This window comes from Gracilinanus agilis, chromosome 4 (assembly GCF_016433145.1).
Source record: "Gracilinanus agilis isolate LMUSP501 chromosome 4, AgileGrace, whole genome shotgun sequence".
Lineage (NCBI taxonomy): Eukaryota > Metazoa > Chordata > Mammalia > Didelphimorphia > Didelphidae > Gracilinanus > Gracilinanus agilis.
This window is the reverse complement of record NC_058133.1, coordinates 16,494,866-16,512,688: the sequence shown is the minus strand read 5'-3', so window position 1 is coordinate 16,512,688 and position 17,823 is coordinate 16,494,866. Positions and strand designations below refer to the sequence as shown.

Below are 17,823 nucleotides of genomic sequence, written 5' to 3'. Positions count from 1 at the left end.
GGAGCTGGTCAACCTGCACCTTCCTCATCCAGCCAAGATAATGGGAAGGAACAGCACCCTCAGAAGCCCAGTGTAGGGTTAGCTTAGATGACCCTGAACTTGGTCTTCATTTTCTCTTCCCTCCCCTCTCTCCCTCCATTTACAAAACCAGTTCTTTGGGAACAAATTCATGTTTTAATGTCTTCTAGATCGTTGATGTCCCACTCTACAATTACAGAATCTTCAGGCAAATTTTTCCTTCCGTCTCCCCAAACATCCAGTAAGGCAGCACGGTAGCCATCTGAGCCGAGGGCCAGCACCCCAGCATCTTCCTAAGAAATGCATTTGGTAGTCAAAGGCTCAACCTGACTTTAGGTCTGTTGGGGATCAGGAAGGGAAAGACTCCAGAACAAATTATTCCTGTCAAATTGTTTCTACCTGAATTAATGTCCTCTAAATCTTGATCCCCTGCTCCCACCCTGGTTATGAGTTAGATGGGATAAATATCTTTAGCTTGATTTGTCCCCATTTTCTGATTGAGGAAATGGAGCTTCAGAAAGTAAAAATGACTCACTCAGAGTCCCTCTTGATTTCAAAGCCACCGCCATTGTTTGGGGGTCCATAGAGAGCCATGTTTTGTTTTGTTTTGTTTTGCTTCTGTCTAGTTTTCCAAGATGAGCCCAAGAAAACTAGATTGAGTAGCTCTGCCATAGCTAGCGAGTGCCGGGTTCTGGATTGGAACCCAGTGCCGGACCTCTTTTCATCACATCATGTCATTTGCTATTTCATAACAAAATAGGTCATTTGATTTACTTTTCTGTATTATACTTTCTATGTTATTTATTTATAAATACTTATTATTTATATTATATTTATGTAGTATATTAGCAAGCCGCCCAATATGGTGGCAGGAGTGTCTGATTTGTCAGGGCTAGACTGGCTGATTCAGATTCCTTCTCCTGCATCGTCTACTGAGTAAAGCCCAAACTCTCTAGTTTAGGCCCTTTGGGCCTCCCTGTAACTCATCGGCTTTCTGCTCCAGCCCCGGTGGCTTGCTTGCCATGGTTCAAGTTCCGTATTCCAGCTCCTGCCTCTCACCCTTCCTTTGCCTGGGTTGCTCTCGGGGCTCGGCTACGGGAATCCTTGCCTGCTCCCCCCGAGTTGTTCCTAGCTCTCTCTGGCTTCGGGAGAACATTTATTTCTGTTTAGATGTTGTATAGAAAGTAACAATAATGTAATAGAACAGAATGATAGTAATAGAATGTGGTAATAACCATTTGTAGAATATAATAATGGAACAGAATGTTATATAAATGATGTAATAGAATATTGGCAATAATCTATAGAATGTAATAATAAGAGAATAGAAGAGTAACCGAATATAATATGTAGAGTATAATAAGAGAATAGAATGTAATACTAATAATAGAATAGAATATTAAATTAATGGTAATAACATATAGAATCGAATGTAAAAATAATAGAATAGAATCATAGCATATAATATGTACCGTTTAACAATAATAGGATAGAATACTAATAATAGAATAGAATGTAGTATTAATAATAGAATAATGGTAATAACATATATTATATTCAATAATCCATCTTTTCCCAAATTATTAAATATAACACATATAGAACAGAATAATGAAATAATAGAATATAAAAATAATAGAATAGAATAATAACATTATAATATATAGAGTTTGATAATAATAGAATAGAATATATACTAATAATAGAATAGAATGTAATATTAATAATAGAATAATGGTAATAACTTATAAAATGATAAAAATAGAATGTAAAATAATAGAATAATAATATATGTAGAGTTTAATAATTGAATAGAATACTAATAATAGAATAGAATGCAATATTAATAATAGAATAATGGTAATAACATATAGAATATGATAATAAAAGAACAGAATGTAATACTAATAATAGAATAGAATATTAAATTAATGGTAATAACATATAGAATTGAATGTAAAAATAATAGAATAGAATCATAGCATATAATATGTACCGTTTAACAATAATAGGATAGAATACTAATAATAGAATAGAATGTAGTATTAATAATAGAATAATGGTAATAACATATGTTATATTCAATAATCCATCTCTTCCCAGATTATCAAATATAACACATATAGAATAGAATAATGAAATAATAGAATAGAATAATAACATTATAATAGATAGAGTTTGATAATAATAGAATAGAATATATACTAATAATAGAATGTAATAATAATAGAATAATGGTAATAACTTATAGAATAATAAAAATAGAATGTAAAATAATAGAATAATAATATATGTAGAGTTTAATAATAGAATAGAATACTAATAATAGAATGCAATATTAATAATAGAATAATTGTAATAACATATAGAATATGATAATAAAAGAATAGAATGTAATACTAATAATAGAATAGAAGAGTAGGATACAAAGTAATAATAGAATAAAATATAAAAATAATAATAGATTGTTACAATAACTAGCAACATATATAGCACTTTAGAATTTACAGTCTCACATATGTGATCATTTGATCCTCCCAACAACCCTGAGAAGTAGCTGTAATTATGATCCCCATTTTACAGATGAGGAAAGAGAGGCCAGTGGAGGCTAAATGACTTGCCCAGGGACACAAAACTAGGAAGTGTCTGAGGTCAGAGTTGAGGTTTGGTCTAGGTGTCTCCTGTAGCTACCTAATGCACACTTGTTGAATTGAATGAGATGGAGCCATTTTTGGCAGATGGTAAGATTAGAGACCACTCTGAATAGTGAGTAGGTTTCTTATTAAATGCCCCACAAAGGGATGGCTGGCAGGTTCCCGCTAATTATGTCGTAAGATGAAGGGTTCATAGTTTCAGAGTGGAAAGGGACCCAGGAGGTCATAGAGCCCCTTCTCCTGGTTTTAGAGATTAGCAAACTCGGTATCAAAGAAGTTAAATAATTTGCTTAGGGTCTCCCAGCTAATGAGTGTCTGAGGTGGGAATCGAAACCAGGAATTCCTGATCCCAAGCCAATACTCTACCCACTATGCTCCACAACCCTTCCCATCAGCTGAGAAATGTGTGGAGCATTTGAGCTCCTGAATTAAAACCAGCTATGAGAACATGTATTTTTAGCTCTCCATTCTATGGGGTTCATTTGTCCTCATCTCTTTCCACTTGGGTCTGCCACACTCATGCATGTCATTTCCCCCTCACATGCTCCCATCTTCCCTGACATTTTAAGGAGACACTTTGGAGCTTTGATGTTATCTGTGAGCTCATCAAGGGAAATATTTTCTCCACACAGCCACGCTCCCCCCACCCCGGCCACGTTCCACATCGTTCTCACCTCCCCCTATTCTGCAAAGCTGACAGAGCCAACACGGGTCTTTTTAAAGCATGTTTTGTGCCCTCCCCTTCCCTCCCCCACCAAAGACAAAGGTTCAAAGTAAAGGTGTATCTGGCTGCCAGCCACTGGCTAAGGTGGGGTGAGGGAAGAGTTAGCAAGGGGCCATGTTAGGAAGCCCTATCAGAACCCTCTTCTCCATTTCCCTCCCACTGCTATTCTTTTTTTATCTTAGTCTTACTCATAATTCCTCTGGAGCAGAAAAATTAGAGTGCTTGGAAAACCACTGAGGACTATAGATGTGAATTATTCCAATTACTGTTATTACCAGAGTCAGAAAGACTCATCTTCCCGAGTTCAAATTTGACCTTAAACACTTATCAGCTGGGTGATGCTGGCCAAGTCACTTTGCCCTGTTTGCCTCATTTTCCTGATCTGTAATATAAGCTGGAGAAGGAAATGGCCAACCACTCCAGCATCTTAGCAGTGCGCCCTTGGACAAGTGAGTCAACTGTGTTTGCCTCAGTTTCTTCATCTGTAAAATGAACCAGAGAAGGAAGTGGCCAACCACTCCAGCATCTTAGCAGTGCACCCTTGGACAAGTGAGTCAACCGTGTTTGCCTCAGTTTCTTCATCTGTAAAATGAACTGGAGAAGGAAGTGGCCAACCACTCCAGCATCTTAGCAGTGTGACCTTGGACAAGTGAGTCAACCGTGTTTGCCTCAGTTTCTTCATCTGTAAAATGAACCGGAGAAGGAGATGGCAAACCACTCCAGTATCTTTGCCAAGAAAACCCCAAATGAGGTCACAAAGTGTCGGACCCAAATGAAACGACTAAATGACAGCAAGATTATTACAAAGCTGTGTGCTTCTCCTCCTCCTCCCTAACACTGGACAAATCTCTAGTGGACACAAGAACTAGGAATTGGGGTAAAGTGGGCGCCTGATCCATCTTTCTCTACAACTGAAGATATCTAACTAAGCCTGTCATAAAATCAGAAAAGGAAGAAGATCTCAAGTTTCTCGCATCTAGGGGGCACTTTGTGCCTCTCTCTTTGGCACTGAGTGTTCTCACTGTTCTTTAAAAAATCACAGACATGATTATTAGGGATTTTTAAGGTGGTCAGTTATTGAGGAGCAGGCATTTGAATGATCCTCCCCACAAACATGTATTTTCAACTGAATATATACATATATGTGTTATGCACATAGACACACAAATATAGAGAGACGTTGTGTATATGTTTACATATATAAATAGTGGACATGCGTGTGTGTGCATGTACACATACATTTTGTTGTTTAGTTTTTTTAGTCATTTCTGACTTTTTATGACCCCATTTGGGGTTTTTATGGCAGAGGTACTAGAATGGTTTGCCATCGCCTTCTCCAGCTCATTTTACAGATGAGGAAACTGAGACAAACAGGGTTAAATGACTTGCCCAGGGTCACACAGTTGGTAAGTGTTTGAGCCCAGCTTTGAACTTGACTCCAAGTCCAGTGCTCCATCCACTGAGCCACCCAGCTGCCTCCATGATTCCTTCCTACCATGAATGTTAGTTTTGTTAGAACTTTTTACCCAGGAATGTCATCCATGGGGCAAACCATATGGTCCAGAGGAAAAAATGCTGATCTTGGATTTACCAAGCTCTGCTGATCAGTTTTATTTATGAGCCATAGAGCCTCCTCTGGGTCTCAGTTTTTTCATCTGCAAAATGGAAGTGATAATAATAGCATCTCTCTCCCAGGGCTGTGAAGATGGAATGGGGTACCATTTGAAAAACTCCTTGCAAACCCTAAAATTCTCTTTAAGCGTTAACGAATCAACATAATTATTTGTTCGGTCAAGAAAATGTAAGAGAGGAATGAGCAGTCCCTACTGGAGCAATCAGGGAAAATAGCATGAGGAGAACAGCCTCAAAGGAAGTGCCACCTTGAAAAGGGACGAGAGTTCCAAGAAGCCAAGGGGAGAAGGAAAGTTCCCAGGCTGGAGGGATTTCTTGTCAAAATAGGTGATGCCCAGAAGTGGTGTCGAGTTTAATAAGAAATACGATGGGATGATGATATCTGAAGTTCCTTCCAAGGGGAAGTTCTCTGATGCTTCTAGAGCCTGGAAGAACCAGGGGCTGCACACTGTGTCTTCCAGCCGCACTGACCCATGTTCTGTCCCCGGTATACGTCCCATTTCATCTCCACTCCTCATGCCCAGAGTGCCCTTCCACCATACTGTTTCCCCTTGAAACCCTTAACTGTGTCCAAGGCTTCCTCAGGCATTATTTCTCTTCCCTGCAAGAACAAATGAAAAGGAACAGAGAAACATCGATCTCATTTTCCCTTTTCTCACTTTTACTGGAATGTTTTCCCATTTGCTAGAGTCGATAGCATCTCCTCCTCCTTCCTCAGTCGTTTCAGTCATGTCTCACTTTTCGTGACCCCATTTGGGATTTTCTTGGCAAAGATACTGGAATGGCTGGTTGTCCGTTTCCTTCTCCAGATCATTTGACAGATGGGGAAACTGAGGCAACCCGGGTTTTCCTGTCCCTTGCTTTGCATCTCCTTAGATATGTACCTGAAACACGTATACCTCAAAGCTCCTGGTTCTGTTTTTGTCTTTGTGGGTGCGGATTTCCCTGTTGTCCCGGGTACTTCATAGATGCCTCTTGGGTTTGTTCAGATGGTTTAAGAACCTAAAGATATTCATTCAGGTTGAATTTACAAGGAGCTGGGTAACAGGATGGGGGAGGAGGGGAGCAATGTGTTAGGTTCATTCCAGGAGAGCTGCAGATCCAAGATTGCTGTGGTTTTCTGAAAGGCATCCCAGGAATGTGGGGAACAATAGTGGGAATTCACTGTACCTGAAAGAAGGGAAGATGAAAAGCATTTAAGAAAAAAAGATGGTGCCCAGAAGGAGGATCTCCCTCCTTCACATGCGTCCAAGGCTCCAGGCCTGACTGATTGTTTTGGTTATAGTAAATGAGAGCCTCGGCTAAATTAGGCCATCACTATTGACTGCTTCTTCCCAGGACTTAATGGATTTTTCCTTTGTTTTTCTAGCACCGATAGCTGCAGGAACTGGCCCCAATTTCTCTCTCTCCGATTTGGAAAGTTCTTCCTACTACAGTATGAGCCCAGGAGCAATGAGGAGGTCTTTACCCAGTACATCCTCGACCAGGTACTCGCTTTGGGGGTTTGTGTGTCGCTGCTCTTGCTTGTGACGTTCCGCCGGGCTTATGATTTCATTGGTGCCAAAGCTCCCAGTGTGGAAACTCCCTTCCCCGATGCAGCCCAGCCGATCCCCTGCATGTTCTGTTCTGAGAGCCCATGAGAGGCCCAAGTGTCTTGTTCTGAGTGGTGCACCCGGTGTCAGAGGCTGGGCTCGCATCCGGACTTTCTGATGCTCAGGCTGGTCCTCTGTCCGCTCCATCACGCTGCCCTTCATTATCATCTCCAGCATCATCTTTATTATTGCATTTGTGTTTGTTTGCATGCGAGCTACTTCCTGTTATGATGAGGAGTAGAAGGAGTATTGTTTCCTATTGAAGCTCATTTAAATTGTACCCATACTCCAGTGGTTCTGTCATCTCATTGTGGGGAGTCCCTCCGGCAGTGAAGATCGCAGCCCATCTCTGCCTGCCTGTTCTGTGCCAGCCTTGTCCCAGAGCCACCTTTGTTTTAGTTCTGTGTCTCTGTAGTGCCTACTGTGTGCTCAGGACTGTGCCAAACCCCGGGGGTGGGGGAGAGCAGAGGAAATGGGTGCCATCATCTCCCGCCCCAAAAAGGAGAGAGCCACAGTAATCACTGACATCTATCTGTATCGTGCTTAGAGGTTGCCAAGTTGCTTGAGCAACACGATCTCATGCCAGCCTGACAACAGCCCTGTGAGGTAGGTGCTATGGGAATGATTATCCCCATTTGACAGATGAGGAAACCGAGCCAGAGAGCTAAAACAGTCTGCCCTCAGGTGCCCAGGTAGCAACAGAGGTGAGCGCCAGGCGGCTGGGAACATTCTGAGAAACTACATTAATAAACAGAAAATCGGGCTCTAGAGGAGAAATGCTGCAGGAGCAGATGGATGAGGAGGGGGACTCCTTTGGGGCTGGAGGACGTGAGGAAGGTGTCATGAAGGGGGAAGGAGAGGCTCCATCTGGGCCCAGAGGATGGGGAGGGTTTGGAGAGATGAGAGCACGGAAGACACTTCTGACAAGAACAGTTTGAACCAAAGCATGCAATGCTCAAGTAGAAGAATCGGAATGGAAATTGAGGAAAAGAGTTTACCAACAAGGCGTCCAATGGCGCATCCCAGCCTCCGAATCCTTAATTTACAAAGTAATGCTTAGTAGTGTATTAGCGGGGCTGACCAGGGCCCAATCGGACTTAAATATTTTGTCTAGAAAAATAGTCTTTAGCCTGGACCTCCTGGAATGCCTTGTCTTCGGGGTATGGAGGGGGCCCAGGAGTCTCGAAATCTGGGCAGGCGATTCGTCTGTTCTGGCTGGTCCCACAAAGCTGAAAGGTGTCCAGGCTAAGCCCAGGGATGGCCCGAGACTCTCTGTCTTTGCTAGACCAGCCAAGTTCAGATGAGGCTCGTCGCCAGATTCAAATGTGGGCGCCACGTTTCTTCATCCGTGGTCACGCTCACAGGTTAAGCAGGAAAAGGAAGGAAAGTGGAGAGAAAGCAGAGCGGAGAATGACTGAGGGCAACCCAGCAGTCTGGAATACGTGAGAAATACTGTAAAAACACACACTCAGAATCAAAGCGAGAGGCCAGAACAAAAACTATTTCTGCGGCAGGTAAATCCAGGAAAGCAGAGCTAGAGTTATTTTGACAAACAAAGCAAAAACAAAAATTCACGGCATCTATAGAGATGAAGAAACTATACTCTGTTTAAAAGAAAATAGTGAACCCATATTAATGCTAACGTATACTCGCCAGGGGTGTAATGTCTAAATTCATAAAGAAAAAGTTAATTGAGGGGGCAGCTGGGTAACTTAGTAGGTTGAGACCCAGGCCTAGAGACGGGAGGTCCTAGGTTCAAATCTGACCTCAGACACTTCCCAGCTGTGTGACCCTGGGCAAGTCACTTGACCCCCATTGCCCACCCTTACCACTCTTCCACCAAGGAGCCAATACACAGTATTGACTCCAAGACGGAAGGGAAGGGTTTAAAAAAAGAAAAAGAAAAAGTTAATTGAATTGCAAAAACAGATATAGATAGTAAAAGAAAAAAAGTAAAAAAAAAAAGAAAGGAATACTAGTAAGAGCTTTAATGTTCTTCCTTTACATATAGACACTTTCTATTAAGTAAATAAAAAGAAAATATGAAACTAGACCAATTGGTAGAGTATTTAGAGTCCAAAGACCAATGGTGACTTTTGAAGGGTAACATTAAATAATATACGTATTCCTCAACAGTTTGTGGTACTTTTGTAAAAAGAGACCATGTTCAAAGTCATGAATTATAAATACATATAAAAAATGAAATTTTAACCAGGTCTTATACATAATGTAGTTAAAAGTGGTAACCCATACAGAGAACACCAATAAAAGATTTTGGTGCCACATGGAAATGACAAAAAACATTTTGAATAATGAGTGGAGTAGAGAATAAAGCCCAGAAACAATTAATAATTTGGTGATAATGAAACTTAAAAAAAAAACACCCTAGAATTTCTAGAATGAATTTAAAACAATCCTAAGGGGAAAATTATAGCCCTTATAACATACATTAATAAAACAGAAAATAGGGAACTAATGAACTGACTAGGCAATTAAAATATTAAAAACCAACAAATAAACCGAAGTCCCACAAAGAGGAAATCTTGAAAACGAGAGGAGAAATGAATAATTTGAAAACAAAAAAAGACTGTAGAACTGATTGTATTAAAAGCTGATTTTAAAAAACCAATTAATAAGCTCTATAAGTCTTTAGTTAACCAAAGTCAAAAGATGGAGTAAAATCATATAAAAAGGGTACAGCTGGGTGGCTCAGTTGATTGAGAGCCAGACCTAGAGGTCCTGGGTTCAAATCTGGCCTCAGACACTTCATAGTTGCTTGACCTTGGGCAACTCAGTTAACTCACATTGCCTTGCCCTTGCCATTCCTCTGCCTTGAAACATCATTTAGTGTTGATCCTAAGACAGAAGGTATAGGGTTTTTTTTAATAAATCAGATAAAAAAAATTCTTAATCAACATGGTAAAATCATAACAGAGAAATGAAAAGAACTACCAGAACCCACTATGCCAGGAAGAAGGAAAAAAAATTTTTTAAATAAAAGCTCATCCATAAAAATAGCCAAATAAACAGACTAATAGAGAACTTGCTTAATTCAAATGCAAAAGCAGAAATTTGAACTAGCTATAATGGAATTACAAAGGTAGGACATAGAGGTGGGCCTGGGCCAGACAGATTCAAAGGAGAATTCTATCTTTTATAGAATAATAAATACCAAAACTGCACAAATTATGAAAAAAAGGAAGTAAGCTACCAAACTCCATCTGTGAAACACAAAAGGCCCTAATATCTAAACCAGGGAAGGATAAAGCAGAAAAAAAAAAGAGTTTAAAGCTACTCTACCAAGTTGTAGAGTTTGTGTCTGTTGGCACTGGTGTGGGAGAGATCACCATTACTAAAATCAGAGTTCCTGGGAGTATTGAGTCAGTATGTTGCTTCTAGGTATCCTACACCAGAGGGAAAGAAATGAGATGAAGTGAATAAATGAAAGATCTGTCATTTTATCCTTAGGGAGATGGGGATATTCTAGGAGGGGAATTCCTTCCACCCCTCAGCCATGAGTCATGCAATCAGGGATGTCGAGCTGGACAGGGCTTTAGAGGCCAATCTAGTCTGACCCCTTAAATTTACAGAGGAGGAAACAGGCTCAGTTAAATAACTTGCTGATAGTGGTATCAGGGGTGGGAAGTGAACCTAATCCTCTGATTACATTTAAAAAAAAAAAGTGGATTGATTTTGCACAAACAAAACCAATGCAGCTAAAATGAATCAGGAAACAATTAACTTTGGAGAAGGGAGACTTTGCCAAGGGGGAAAAAATCAAAAATCTTTGAAAGAGATCTCATTTCCAAGATACATTGATTGTCCTCAGCACAGAGATTATGGGGAAGGTTTTCCTGATCCAAGCCCGGCCCTCTTATCTCTAGAATAAACCTCCAATAGTATGATTTTTCTATATAAACCTGAGCATTGGCTGTGACAACACAGAGAGGAGGTGAAAGAAATCTTGACATCCCTGTTTCAGTTCACTCTCTGCCCTTTTGGCACCGGGGATAATAAGGACAAAAGGACAAACAGTTCCTGCCTTTAAACAGGTTTTCATTCGATAAAATCAAGGCAGAAGTTTCCTCCTTCCAAGATGAGGGACTCGATTTTCCCATTCTAAAAACCTGATTTGGGGGGGAATAGCGACTCACAGGACTGTTTCCCCGCACACAGGTGAACCCCGTTCCTTAAGTTGTCTGCATATTTTTTGCCATCCACGAGCCCATATTTTTTATTTTTTCACTTTGCCTAATCCCGTCTGGGGCCAATATCGGAAGTGAAACTGACGGCCAAGCCTCCCCTTCCTTCTGCTACCCTTATAGATGTCCATCTTACTGGAGAAGGGAAGAGGGAAGGTTGAGCGTGATGACTCCTGCCTCTCCAGCTGATGCCTCGCATTCTCAGCTGTTGAAAATGCCAGTTATCCAGAACAAACAAACTGCCCGAAAGCACAGGTCAAATTCAATGTTTCGGGGGGCTGGGGGGAGGGGGGTTGTATTTTTGTTCCCCCCCTCATCGCAGTAGTGAGATGGTGAATGTGTTCTTTTGGCTGCGAGGTCTGCCCCGGGGAGGGAAGGTTCCATCTAGCGTCCAGGCTCGGCAGCCACCATCTTGTTCCGTGTGGACGGCCGTCCGCTAGAAGTTAACATTCTGTTTGTTTTTGCTCTGTGTTCGGCGTCTGTGGCGCTCGCATCCAGGGAACGAGGCCCCGGGCTCTGCTCTGTTGTCTTTTGTTTTGACTTAAGGAGCAGAAAGGCAGGTTATTAATGTCACTTCGAGGCCCGATCACCATCCTCGAGTTCTGCAAATAGCTAACCCTGATAAGGAGCTAATTATAAAGAGCCTCCTTAGTTAATAACTCAGTAATATGTTTGTTCTTCTCTCATTAGCCTCTTTCTAGCTTGGCTCCAAAAAGAAAAAAAGACTTTCAGTACATAAAGTCAGCAGAATGATCAGTGCCCAGAATAGCTGAGATTTCCAGAGAAAGGGTCATCCATCAGTGGCTTAACACACAAGACGTCGGCCAGATTTTTGTAGGGAAATGATGACGTCCGGTCCCTGCCCTGTAGCTGACTATAATCTCCTCGAGGACAGGAACAGAATCATTTTTCATCTTTGTCTCCCCAGCCCCAAGCCAAAAGTCTTACACAGAGTAAATAATATAAGATAGGCAGCATGGCAAGTGTTTGGATTTTGTGCTCAGAGGATCTGGGTTTAAATCCTGTCTCTCTTATTTTACTACCTGAGTGATCTTGTACGACTCACTTAAATTCTCTGAGCCTCAGATTCCTTGACTGCAACTAATGGGCACTGGACTAGATGATCCTTTGACTCGATAATCCTTTGAACGATGAACTGGAAGTCAGGAAGACTTGGGTTCAGATTTCCCTTCCAAAGGGATGAGCCTGGACAAATACCTCAAGTCCCCTCAGTTTTCATTCCCTTGTCTGTAAAATGGAGATAACCATCGCTCTCATATGATTCCTAGAAATTACATACTGCACAAGTTTGTGGTGAGGTTCAAGTGAGATAATGTCTGGAAAGCTCTTTGCAAATTCTTGGAGCGCTATTTAAATGTTGTATCCGGAACTGTGGCTGGAAATTAATAAATGTCTGCTCAATTTAATTGCCCTTAAAGATTTTAAAGTACAGTTTGAGAGAAAAAGCACATTCTTGACATATCTATAACAACAAATATTCACTTAGGTCCTACTATGTGCCAGGTACTATGATACGTACTGGGGATACAAAGATAAAAATGAAAATATTCCCTTTCAAATAACTTACATTCCCCTGAGGGAAGCACCATGTATTCATCGGAGTAAATACAACACTCACTGAGCACCGACTATGTGCCAGGCTCCATGCCAAGCGCTAGAGATCCAAAGAGAGGCAAAAACCAGCCCTGCCATCAAGGTGCTCCTAGTAGAATAGGGAGACAACAGCCAGCAATTCACAGACAAATTCAACAAGATAAATGAGATATAGCTCATAGGAAAGGCACTAGCATGGAGAGGATTTAGGAAAAGACTTCTTGTGGAAGGTAGGACCCTAGCTGAGGCTTTAGAGCAGCCAGGAAGGGGTCATGACCAGAGAGGTGGCCTTCTAGGCACAGGGGACAGCCAGCCAGTGGTGATACACAGAGTCAGGAGATGGAGAGTCATCTGTGAGGAAGAGCAAGAAGGTCAACATCACTGGATCTTAGATCACATTGGAGGCTATGAGATTAGAAAAGTCCTCTTGTAGGAAGCAGCCCTCAATCTGAACCTTGAAGCGAACTGAAAATTCCAGAGGCAGAAGTGAGGAAGGAATGAGTGCCTCCCAGGCATGTGGGATGGTCTGGGCAAAGGTGGTAGATGGAATGTGGGGCATTTTGGCTGAAAAGTAGAGTTCCCCAAGAGGAGTTACATGAAACCAGTCTGAAAAGATAGACTGAAGCCCAACTGTAAAGCCATTAAATGTCGCTTGAAGCCATTCCAGTGTGGCAAAGCCATCTGAAGTTCACATTTCCTTGACATTGTCTTCAAAAACCCATGCTTCCCTTCAGTCTGGGGCCTTGGATGTTTTGGACTGCATGATATACCATAGAACCATTTCTCTAGGGATGGCAGTTCTACTCTGGGTGATTATTTTAACCAGGGTTTTAATTTTAGTCATTTAGAGCTTTGGGTAGGCCCTTCAACAGGGCACACGCCATATTGCTGTCTTTGTGTCTTTCCACATCCCCTTGTCAGAATCTTTGATCTCTCCCAGTTATACCAGCCAACTCTTGCCCAAATTTAGGAAACATCCATGTTTTTATTAAGATGGCAAAACCCTGAGATGTAAGATGGACTAAAAACCGTCCGTAAGTCTTCCCTCAATGGGATCTACCAATGTGGAAACGTCCCTGATCTTTCCTCGCCCTTTAGACTCCATAGAAGAAGGAAGAAAAAGAAATAAGCAGTTGCGAAATGCCTACTATGTGCCAGGCACTTTTCCAAATATAGCTTAGGGCTTGCTTTGGACAGCCGGCTCTCCGATTCACACATCATGTAATCTTGTATTTTATGGATGAAGTCATCTTATCTCTACTAATCTGGGAATTCCAGTAGGGCAGGGGCCCAGCTTTCTCTACATTTTGTAATTCCTCCATCGCCTCTGCCTGTAGCTGGCATTTAATAACCGGCTGTATTTGGTTCTTAGCTCTTCCATGACCCATTAGACGGTACCCTCCACGAAGGCAGGGACTCTCCTCTGTCTTTCTGTTCCTGTCATCTAGACCAGCGTCTTACAAATGGTAGATGTTGAATCAATGGTTGTTGGTTATTGAATGGTCGATTATATTTATATAAACTCCTTAGTCTGGCATTTAAAGCCCACAAGAATCTGGTTCCAATCTATCCTTACAGGCAGACTTCACATTCCTCCCTCTCATGCTTTCTCCATCCAACCACGCTAGCCTTCTTGCTACTCCCCCTTCACGTACTCTGTAGTCTAGCCAAAAGAGCATTTTTTGTAATTTCCCACACATGATGCTCCCATTTCCCACCTCCATGCTTTTGCATGCACTATTCCCCAATTCCCTGGGCTGCTATCCCTTCTCTCCACTAGTTAGAATCCAAAGCTTTCTTCAAGGCTCAAGAGAATCACCTGTTTTTCATTCTCTTTCCATCCAAAGTTATTTTGTATTTATTTACCTGAGTACTTGTTCTTGGTACCCCTCTTCCCGTGTAAGCTTCTTTAGGGCAGAAATTGTTGTATCACCTCCTTCTCCCATTTTTGTAGAATAGCATTGTATCTATAGTATAGTATATATACGACATAGCATATCTATAAATATATAATATATAATATATAGCAGCTACTTAATACATTTCTATTGGATTTTAATTGATTGAATGTGTATGTCTTTTCTCCCCTAATGCTTAGCTCCAGGAGGTCAAGGACCCTCTCCCACTTCCCTTTATTAGCATTCCCCTGTACAATCCTGATGTATTTCTTAGCCCTGGCACCTTGCAAAAGGCGTTTGCCCATAGTAGGTATTTTTTAAACATTTGATGAATGACTAAATGAGTGAATCAGGAATCGTTTCCTCCCTTCCACCGTTTAACCATGGCATGAGCTTTTCAGTGGGGAGAGGCAGTTGGCTGCCTTCTAAAATGTCTCCTTTCATTCTTCCAGCTCAACAAAGCGCCTCAAATCTGTGGAGGATGAGATGGACAGTCCTGGTGAAGAGCCCTTTTATACAAGCCAAGGACGCTCCCCGGGCAGTGGCAGCCAGTCAAGTGGATGGCATGAAGTGGAGCCAGGTAAAGGGGGCCGGAGCTGGCACGGCAGCCTTGACTTTGGGCTGTGCTTAGGGGAGATCCCCCGGGGAGTGGCATGGAAGGAAGATGGCACCGTGGCCGCTTCCTAGTCCCATGACCCTCCCGATCCATGTGGGGTTCTGCTGGGGAAGGCTAAGGCAGGAGGCTTCAGGAGCCAACCTCCCCTCTATTCAGTGGTGGGACACCCGAGCTCAGCCGAAGCCCCAGGTCCACCAGAGTGAGTGGTGTGGCCTTCAAGGCTTACCTCGTGTCCTGGTCTTCTGCCTCCTAGGCCCCTGAGGTGTAGCCAGTGGGCTTTCTTCTTGGTCTCTTGGGAATCTTGGTGAAAGAGTGATTGGGTTTTCCATGGAGACTTGGAGGGAAGAAGGAGTCCTTTGGGCTGGAAGGCAGAGCTTGGATTCTTGGAAAAGAGGGCTTTCCCTTCCCCTTTCTCAGCCGTTTCTTGGACATTGTGCTTTGGTGACCTAATCGTTGCGGAAGGGATGGTTCGTCTGCGTGTCTTAGGCTGGAACCTGTGGCTTTACTGTAGTTTGGAACGACCTCCGTCAGTGCTGGCTGACAACTGCTTTGCGATTTTGGGTGGTCAAGAACTGCCTGGGAAATGGAAGTTTAAATGACTTGTTCAGGGTCACACATCTTGTAGGTGTGAAGGTGGGATTTGAACCCAGGTCCCCTCAATATTAAAGCCAGCCTTCTCTTGACTGTGTGAGGATGTCTACTGTACAGATACCTCCCATCATGCCATAATTCAATTTGGTTCAATTCCTCAAGCATTTAAGCACCTCTAATGGGTCAGGCTCTATGGATAGAAAGACAAAACAAAAGCCAGTGCCTGCCTTCTGGGCGCTTTCACTCTGTTCTTGGAAAGAATACAAGGATGGGCCCTGCAGCCAGCTTGGTTTTCCAAGGTCCAGCCTTGGAAGGAAGGCTCATTGCTGGGCGGGTGGCCATCGGGTGATGGACTCCACGGACGGGGTAATGAACGGAGCAAAGAACATGCCTGGATGATTCCTTTTTCTAAGGGTCCCCCTTGTACTTCTGCAGCCGGGGGGAAAGGAAGGTGGGAAAAGGTGGGAAATGGAAAGCAGACCATCTACAAACCTCAGCTTAGACGGTGATCATCAAATGTGAGACCTGATTCCCTTCTATGAATGATTTGCCATTGGAGCAGCTAGAGAGCAGAGTGGAGAGAGCACTAGGTCTGGGTTCAAATCTGGCCTCAGACGCTTCCTAGCTGTGTGACCCTGAGCAAGTCACTTCACCCTAACCATCTACCCTTTGCCATTCTTCTGTCTTAGAACTGATACCGACAGAAGGTAAGGGCTAAAAATAGTCATAATAATACTTTATCCTAGCTGAGGACAGTCTTCATTCACCTCCATTTTCCAGCTCCCTCCTCTTCCCCGAGGTCCCACATTTAAGCAAGCCAGTGGACGACCACCCTACAAGCCAGCACTGGCCCGTAGCTCTCTCGCTAGAACAAACTTAGCTCCATCCAAGAGCAGCTGCGATCCGTGAGCTCGCGAATCTCAGACTTGCACTTCCCTCCTTCAAACTGCCACTGACATTGGCCGGATCCGCTCTCGGACTTTCGCGAAGGACTAGTGACAGTCTCACAGGCTGCTGAACAATGGCCACGAGCCACAGGATGGCTTTGGATCTCTTTGGCGAGCCTGACGGCTAATCGTGGCCGTTCCTCCCCTCCGAGAAATAAAGATGTGGATTTGGCCTTTCTTAGACCCGTAGGTAGAGGTATAATTTGTAGTGAAGGTGGCAAATACGTATACATTGTCACTTTGGGATCATCTGACAGCCGTGTCGTTCAATGAATCGAGGGCTGAATTTGGAGTCAGGAGGAGCTGGGTTCAAATCTAGCTGTATGATCCTGGCAAGTCACTGCATTGCTTTATGCCTCAGTTTCCTCTGCTAGAAAATGAGGATAATAATAGCAACCACCTTCCAGGGATGTTGTGAGGACCAAATGAAATAATTTGTGTAAAGTGCTTTGCAGACCTTAAAGCACTATAAATACCCATAATTAGGATTACTCCTAGCTCTTATTATTGGTGATGGTGATAGTGAGGATGAAGATAAAGCTTCTTTTGTGCTGATCAGCTTATCAGTCAATAAGTTCTGATTATTCTTCTGTTATGTCTTGAGCAGTTAAGTTGTGCAATGGATAAAGCACAAGGCTCAGGGTCAGGTGGACCCCGGTTTAAATCCAACCTCAGACACTTCCTAGCTGTGTGACTCTGGGCAAGTCACTGACCCTTTGTCTGCCTTAGTTTCCTCATCTATCAAATGAACTAGAGATGGAAATGGCAAACCACTCCCAGCATATTAGCTGTGTGACCCTGGGCAAGTCACTTCACCCTGTTGGCCTCAGTTTCCTCATCTGTAAAATGAAAGAAATGGCAAAGCAGTCCAGTATCTTAACTGTGTGACCTTGGGCAAGTCACTTCACCCTGTTGGCCTCAGTTTCCTTGTCTGTAAAATGAGCTGGAAAAGGAAATGGCAAACCACTCCAATATCCTTGCTAAGAAAATCATACATGGGCTGACAAAGAGTTGGGCATAACTGAAACAACTCAACAAAGCATGTTGCTAGGCACTGTGCCAGTCACTGAGGATATAATAACCAAAGTGAGATAGTCCAGATCCCCTCAAAAAGCTTATGCTTTGGGGGGAAGAAAGGATCTTTATGGGTGTAATCAACAAGCACATGTCCTTTCAATGGTCAATCACTAGGCTACGGACAGAAGTCCTGCAGAAGCGAGCCACTCTCTGCCCTCAGGAAGCTCGAGTTCTTCCTGCAGAGTAAAGACAAAGGAGTTCTGGTGCCCATTAACTCAGCTGATTTGGGTTTCCAGCACCATCCACTTTGCAAGGGCA

At 42.8% G+C, this 17,823-nt stretch overlaps 1 protein-coding gene across 1 annotated transcript in view; it reads left to right on the top strand.

The window, feature by feature from the left end:
• NFIA (nuclear factor I A) overlaps positions 1-17,823 on the top strand; it is a gene marked incomplete at its 5' end in the record, with an annotated part of 248,847 nt that overhangs the window by 102,678 nt on the left and 128,346 nt on the right. The window contains 2 exons of the mRNA XM_044671853.1: positions 6,398-6,515; positions 14,787-14,914. Coding sequence (XP_044527788.1) covers positions 6,398-6,515; positions 14,787-14,914 — 246 coding nt within the window. The remainder of the gene's footprint in view (positions 1-6,397; positions 6,516-14,786; positions 14,915-17,823) is intronic.